Source organism: Myotis daubentonii, chromosome 3, assembly GCF_963259705.1.
Source record: "Myotis daubentonii chromosome 3, mMyoDau2.1, whole genome shotgun sequence".
Lineage (NCBI taxonomy): Eukaryota > Metazoa > Chordata > Mammalia > Chiroptera > Vespertilionidae > Myotis > Myotis daubentonii.
This window is the reverse complement of record NC_081842.1, coordinates 41,970,125-41,978,302: the sequence shown is the minus strand read 5'-3', so window position 1 is coordinate 41,978,302 and position 8,178 is coordinate 41,970,125. Positions and strand designations below refer to the sequence as shown.

Here is an 8,178-nt window from a genome sequence, read left to right as displayed (position 1 = left end):
TGGTCTATTAAGCAATACGTATGATCTAAGAAGAACGTTAGCCTTAGTCTCTCTGATTCACATCCTCTATAAACGCACTGTCCAATAAGGTAACCACTAGATGCATGTGGCTAAGATAAATAAAGTCCTTCTGCTGCATTAGCCACATTTCAAGGCATAAAGAGCCCTATGTGGCTAATGGCTATCATATTAGTGTGGAAAGCATTTCCACAATGAGAGGCATTTCCACAATGAGAGAAGTTTATTGGACAGTATTACTCTATAATCTTCACTTTCAAAATAAACTAAGAGATTTTAAAAATGAAACAAGGAAGAATATGTAAGAATGAAGCAGTATTTGATACTATAAAATGTTTACAGAAGAGGATAAAACTGGAAGAAATCAGGCTTTTTAAAGTTGCACAGAACTGAGGTCAAACTCCAGTCTCATCACTTACTAGTGTGCAACCCTCGGTAAATTATTTCCCAGCAATTCAAATGATGAAACTGGTACAAAATGAGTGTAACACTTTCTAAAGCTATCTCAGAGTTGTTGTAAAGGTTAAATGATATGAGAAGTACCTAATACAGTGCCTGGCACTAAGTATAAATATTAGTTTCTTAGTTTAATTGCAACTAAAGATAATTTTTAGTATGTTGGCTATATGCTATTAACAGTGGGCAACTCCTTTTATTTTACAGCTCACAATTTTGGTTAAGATAAATCTACCAACCATTTCCTTGAATTTTTAAGGTAATAAATGTACGCTAGAATACACAAATCACTTTACAAAACAAAGTGATACATATATATAATTTTAATAATAGTGTTAATTCTTACCTTAGATGAAATGATCCGGTTATCTATAAATTTCTGAGGTGTGTAAAGGCCATTCAGAGGAAACCTGTTGGCTATATAAATAGTTCTTGTGTCACTTTGATGTGGTGGGTCAAAACCCTAAGAAAAAGCAAAGAAAAATAATGGTCAACAATATTAGTTGTTACGATTCTTTACATTTGGTTTTAACTAACTGCTCAGATTACACATATTACTGGCCTAGAATTACATACAGTATAGGCTTTATTTATTAGCAGAGTTAAGCCACATATTTTTTTCATTCACAGGTAAACAGGAACATTTTATTCAGATATAAAATAACCAGGTAACAGCTCTGGTAATGAAAACCAGTCCGTACTATCAGAAATGCTACCACAAGAAAAAAAAAATATCATAGAAGAGTAGCTAGGACCTAGTTAGCACCTACCACATGTGATGAAAAAGGTTTATATTTTATTTGTTCTACACTCAGATCACCTTGGCTTCAAAGAACTTTGTTTCCAGAAGATTTACAATGCATTAGGCCTTGCTAGACTCATTCCATACAATCATCTCTTTGTGCTAATTACATTATCAACTGACTCCCTGAAATATGGTTATAATTCTGGCCTCAAAATTTAAACGACCATAGCTCAAGGTACATTTAATAATGATCTCTACTGGAAAAGTTTGCACTGATGAGAATACTAATACTTCATTCGTATAGTGTTGTACTCTTTCCCTGGTAAATCTCTGGATCTCCTTGACAAGCTAAAAGCAGTCACCAAATGCCAAAACCTTTTTATTTTCGTTCTAAGAGACAATGATTTGGAATTTATTAGATTTTTGTTTTTTTCACAGTGGTCAAGGGTTATTTACTAGTACTACTAAATTAAAAGGTCAACAATTGTGAAGCACTGTGGGAGTGTAGAATGCACAATTTTGGTAGAAATAATATGGTCAAACTAAAATGATTAATACTGAAAAAATGCAAGTATTAATTGGTGGTAAAAATTAAGCAGGTTGGTTAAATTCCAGTTTGTTTACATTGGTATAAACACATGTATTTGGGTGAATTATAAAATATTAAACGTGAGTCAAAATATAGAGGATACAAAACCGTATTCTAACTGTATTATTAGTGTTATATTTATTGAAAAATTTTAACTGAAAGAATGATTTACCTCTATTTTTACTATATAAAATGTTTAAATCAGGAAAAAAAAGGTCTATTAAATTTGATATTCATAAACTAGAATAATCTATTTTCAGATATTAAGGACTCTAATTTTATAATCTACTAAGTAATGTGGCTGCCATTCAATGCTTAGGATCCCTGTAAAAGTTCTACTAAGCACAGACAAATAGTGGAAATTCCCATATTACCTAGAGGGATATTTTATTTAGTACATCAGAATATTAACAGTATGATGTATGATTTTCAACTGCTGTTATTCTGATTTTTAAAAATTTATTTTGTGATCTTAGAAACAGTACAGGACTGTGAATTAAATGCATTTGTATGCTCCATTAAAAAATAAACATACACGTGAAGTTAAATTTTATACTGATGGCCTCATCTTGTGGATCTGAAGGTGCCATTTGGTGTCTGATTTCAAAATCAGTTTCTTCAAGGATATTTAGTTTTTCATTTTTTAACCTTATTTTTATTGTTGACACTATTACAGATGTCCCCACTTCCTCTCCCTTGCTCACCTCCACCTAGCCCGACTCCCTTTCCCTCTGGCTATCACCACATTTTTGTCTGTGTCTATGTGTTATGTTTATATATCTTTTGGCTAACCCCTTTACCTTCTTTCATTCAGTCTCCCCCTCCCTCCACTCCTTTGACAGCTGTTTGTTCCATGTATCCATGTCTCTGTTTCTACTTTGTACATTAGTTTATTCTGTTCATTAGTTTCCACATATAAATGATATCATATGGTATTTGTCTTTCTCTGGCTTATTTCATTTAGCATAATAATCTCCAGATCCATCCATGCTGTCAAAAAAGGTAAGATTGGGTTTTTTTAACGGCTGAGGAGTATTTCATTATGTAAATGTACTATAGCTTGTTTATCCACTCATCTACTAATGGACACTTGTGCTGCTTCCAAATCTTGGCTATTGTAAATAACGCTACCATGAACAGAGGAGTGCATATATTCTTTCGAATTAGTGTTTTGAGATTCTAAGGATATTACCACAAGTGGGATTACTGGGTCAAAAGGCAGTTCTATTTTTAACTATTTGAGGCCAACTCCATACTGCTTTCCAAAGTGGTGGCACCAGTGTGCAATCCCACCAACAGTGCACAAGGGTTCCTTTTCTCCACAAACTCACCAGCACTTATTAATTCATTGATGAAAGCCATTCTGGGAGGAGTAAGGTGGTATCTCACTGTGGTTTTAATTTACATCTCTCTGATGATTTGTGATTTTGAGCATTTCTTCATGTATCTATTGGTCATCTGTATGTCCTCTTTGGAGAAGTGTCTATTCAGGTCCTGTGCCCATTATTTTATAGGATTGTTTTGATTTTCTGGTATTGAGTGGTAAAAGTTCTTAATATATTGGAAAGTAACTCCTTATCAGATATATCAGCAAATATGTCCTCCCTTTCAGTGGGTTGTCTTTTCATTCTGTTGGATTTCATTTCTGTGCAAAAGCTTTGTAGTTTGTAGTCCCATTTGTTTGTTTTCTTCTAGGACTTTTATGATTTCACAACTTACATTTAAATCTTTAATACATTTTGAGTTTATTCTTATGTACGGTGTAAGCTGGTAGTCTAGTTTCGTTTTTTTGCATTTCCTACCCAATGTTCTCAACACCATTTATTGAAAAAACTGTCTTTACCCCATTGTATGATCTTGCCTCTTTTGTCAATTAATTGACCATAAAGGCATGGGTTGATTTCTGGGCTCTCTGTTCTGTTCCACTGATCTATGTGCCTGTTCTTATGCCAGTAACAGGTTGTTTTTATTATAATGCCATCACAATATAGTTTGATACCTCCAACTTTGTTCTTCTTTCTCAAGATTGTTGAGGCTATTCAGGTCTTTTGGGGTTCCATATTAATTATTGGAATATTTGTTCTAGACCTGTGAAATATGTCATTGGTATTTTAATAGGAATTGCACTGAGTCTATAGATTGCTTTGGACAGTATAGACATTTTAATGATGTTAATTCTTCCAATCCATGAGCATGGTATATGCTTCCACTTATTTGTATCTTGTTCAATTTCTTTAATTTCCTATAGTTTTCCAAGTACAGGTCTTTTACCTCCTTGATTAAATTTATTCCTAGGTACCTTTACTTAAAAAATGCAATTGTTAAGTGGGATTGCTTTCTTAATTTCTCTTGAGGTTAGTTCATTATTGCTGTGTTAAAATGCCACTAATTTTTTAACATTAACATTGTATCCTGCTACTTTGCAGAATTCATTTATTAGATTTAGTAGTCTAATAAATGTAAGGCTTTTGGGTTATCTAATGTACAATATCATGTCACCTGCGAATAATGAGTTTTACTTCCACCTTTCCAATTTGGATACCTTTTATTTCTTCTTGTCTGATGCTGTGGCTAGGACTTCCAGTACTATCCTATATAATAAAAGGGTAATATGCAAATTGACCCTAATGACCAGAATGACCGCTGGACCAGTCACTATGAGGCACACTGGCCACCTCTAGGTCCTTTTCCCCGGCCAGCAGGCTACGATCACCTGATGGCGAACGGGGAACCGGGGTTGGGTGGTGAGGGATGCGGGCAGCACCAGGCCAAGGCCCCCGCCCCGCTGGTTGCCCCCCACACACAGAGTAACCCATAGTGGAGGTGGGGCTGGCAAGATGGCAGGAACAGCTGACCTCTCAGTCCCTTCCCCCAGCCATCAGGCACCAATCACCCGATCGGGGAACTGGGGGTGGGTGGTAGCAGGGGGCGGAGACAGCTGCGGGCAGCCGGAAAAGATAGCCTTAATCGTAGGCCAGGCCTAGGGAACATACCCACACACAAGAATTTCATGCACCAGGCCTCTAGTGTTGAGTAAGAGTGGTGAAAGCAGACATCCCTGTCTTATTCCTCATCTTAAGGGAAATGCTTTTGGTTTTTGCCCATTGAGTATGATGTTGGATTTTCATATATGGCTTTTGTTATGTTGAGGTAAGATCCCTCTTTTCCCAGTGTGCTGAGAGTTTTTATCATAAATGGGTGCTTGTTTTTATGCTTCTTCTGCATCTACTCATATAATCATGTGACTTTTATTTTTCATAGTTTATCTAATGTATCACATGTACTGATTTGCCAATATTGTACCAACTCTACATCCCCAGAATAAATCCCACTTGATCACGGTGTATGATCTTTTTAGTGTGTGCTGGATCCACACATTTGCTAATAATTTGTTGAGGATTTTAGCATCTATGTTCATCAGGGATATTGGCCACTCATTAATTTTCTTTCTTTGTAGTATCTTCTTCTGGTTTTGGAATTAGAATTATGCTGCGCTCGTAAAAAGAGCTTGGAAGTCTTCTCTCCTCTTGAATTTTTTGGAATAGTTTGAGAAGGATAAGTGTTAGTTCTTTGAATGTTTGGTAAAATTCACCTATGAAGCCATCTAGTCCAGGACTTTTGTTTGCTGACAGTTTTTTTGATTACTACTTCAATTTCATTAATTGTAATCAGTCTATTCAGGTTTTCTGATTCTTCCTGATTCAGTTTTAAAAGACTGTATGTTTCTAGAAATTTTGCTCAGGTTGTCAAATTTGTTGGTATATAGTGTTCATAGTATTTTCTTACAATCCTTTATATTTCTCTTCTTTCATTTCTGATTTTACTTGGGTCCTCTCTTTTTTTTCTTGATGTGTCTGGTTAAAGGTTTATCCATCTTATCTATCTCTTAAACATGTTACAATTGTGTCTTGTAATAACTCATGAGGGAGAAAAGGCAGGTCTCAAAATCGGTGTTGGAAATCAATGCTCATCTTAAAGGTACATGACATTATTCATTCAACAAATATTTGAGTTTAAGTTGTATGTTAAGCCATGAAGGATTATCTGATTTGTTATACTGTATACCTGAACAAATCAAGATGTTTCAACTCAATAAATAAATGAACAAGCAAATAGCTTGAATTCTAATACTGTAATCTATGGCTTTATTCTTCAAAGGGGGTTCATAGGAAGTTTGCTTATAAAGTTCATAAAGTTCCAAGAATACACAGGTAACTAGAGCATTAAATTACATGAAGCACATTCACTCACTATCTACACTGTAACCATGTTAAATAACACTAAGTTATAACCATGCATGCAAGCTTCTGGGATAAGTTAAAGGGGAAAAAAAACAAAGTAAATTTGAGGGTCTAAAAGAATATACAAATCTTTAACAGGATGTCAAGGTAACTGAGGCTGAGAACCACTAATATAGAATTTTATATTTTTTGCTAAATTCCAACAAGATTGGAATTACTATGTTCAAAAAAATGCAGACCCTCCCAATACATACATATAAACATATATATATATGCAACATTTAATTCATGACTAGAATTACCAGTGATCACATGCTCAAGTCTGAGAATTCCTTAGATTTCCTCAATTATTTTAAGAGGATATATTGAAATGCTCAAAAAAGATCAATTTTAAATTAAACAGTTTTAAATTCAGCACCATATTCCAAAATAATGTAATTTAAAATAAGAAGACACGGTGTGCACTTCCAGACCATGTGTGCCCACCCTTGTACGTAAAAGTAAAGATGTTTTCCTTGCTGCTTAGCTCCCAAGTATGTTTTGTGTTCTACCAGGACCCCTGACTTGGGGGGCTCGCCTTATTTCTAACAATTTGGGGGCTCGTCCAGGATACTGTCGCCACAGGGAAACTGGACACCCTCTCCTGAGGAGATGCACCCCACTGCCAAGTTGCGGCTGTGAGGAGGGACAGCCATTACCCCTGGGCCAACTACAAGCTTGGGACCGAGAGTCAACTACAGGAAGGGCCCAAGCAAGACCCACGGCAATCAGAGACTGCTGTTCGGACTGCAGAGCAAAGTTGGACCCATCACATACGAGTTAAGGGCAGACACACCTCAACTTGAACAGCCATACCAGGACATATACCCTTGAAACTGACACTAAAAACTGTGAGCTATCTTAATAACCATCATATACTGGGCTCTATTTGCTTTAGGAATCTGGCAAATTGCAGGGGCTTACAATGTGGGCTGGACAAATGTGTACAATCTGGATCATGCTTACCCAGTTAAGTTATTGGTTATAGATAACTTGAATGACTTGGATATTTCAGCCTTTAGGCCAAAAGATTGGCTAGGACTAGATTTAGGAGTAGATGTCACAGGACAAGATCCCCTAGGCCACTTCCACCACCATGCAAACTGAAGTAGGATATAAGGGAACAAATGCCTGGGTGGAATGGATTAAATATTCTGTACACGCCCTGAATGAAAGCAACTGTTACACTTGCACGGCAGGAAGGCTAGAGGCCCAAGTGGTCCCATTCCCATTTGGATGGACCTCAGACAGTAACGGGATGGAATGTGTGCTTGCCTTGTACCATGAGGAAACCGCCTGGGGAAATGCTTCCTGTAAGACTCTCGCCCTGTTGTTCCCATCCAACAGAGGTAAAGGGCTAGCTAGGACACCCCCCAACCCCCCAAATGATCCAGGCCATCCTCTGATGTAAACGATACCTCTGTTGTAGAAGATCAAAGAAACCCAAGCGACACTTAGAGAAATGGAGTTACACAGCTTTATTATGCCAGCGGTCTCAGCAGAGTCACCTCCAAAATCTGAGCAAACCAACATGGTAGAAGCCCCTCTTTTATCCCCTTTTGGTGTCTTTGTCCCCCAAATATGGATTATACTTCCAGACCTTTGTGGGCTTTGCAAAAAGCCCCGTAGGTTGGGATGGGGTTCTTGAGAGCATATCTAAGGGCCTGCCTGGCGCCAGCGTTGAAAATCCCTCTCCAGGGGCTGTGTCATGGTTTATGGCCTCTGTGAAATGTGAGCATTGAGGTAACAGGTCTTGCAAGACCAGTTTGTGGAGAAAGGGGCAGTGACTTCATTATAGGTTATCAAGAATGTACATTAGAATGCCGGCACAGATTCAGATTGCTAGCCCCCCAAATATCGGGGTTACATTGGAATTAGCCTTGTAGCCTTCTCACCTCCTGCCTCTCCAAGGGGGGAACAGTGCTCGGAGTTCATGAGAAATGTATCCAGATGCATAAATGGCCGAGTATCCCCAGAAGCCCATCATGCTGCACTGTCGATAGCCCATGCTGATGTCTGGTGGTGTCATGGGGGACCCTGACGTATGGCCTTGCCCAGGAAATGGACTGGACCTTGCGCTCTGATACAAT

The 8,178-nt window shown here is 37.6% G+C and overlaps 1 protein-coding gene across 6 annotated transcripts in view; it reads right to left on the bottom strand.

The window, feature by feature from the left end:
- ATP11B (ATPase phospholipid transporting 11B (putative)) overlaps positions 1–8,178 on the bottom strand; it is a 110,257-nt gene that overhangs the window by 80,782 nt on the left and 21,297 nt on the right. For all 6 annotated transcript variants that reach the window (XM_059687125.1, XM_059687128.1, XM_059687127.1 and 3 more), the window contains exon 2: positions 821–937. In XM_059687125.1, the coding sequence (XP_059543108.1) occupies positions 821–937 (117 nt within the window). The remainder of the gene's footprint in view (positions 1–820; positions 938–8,178) is intronic.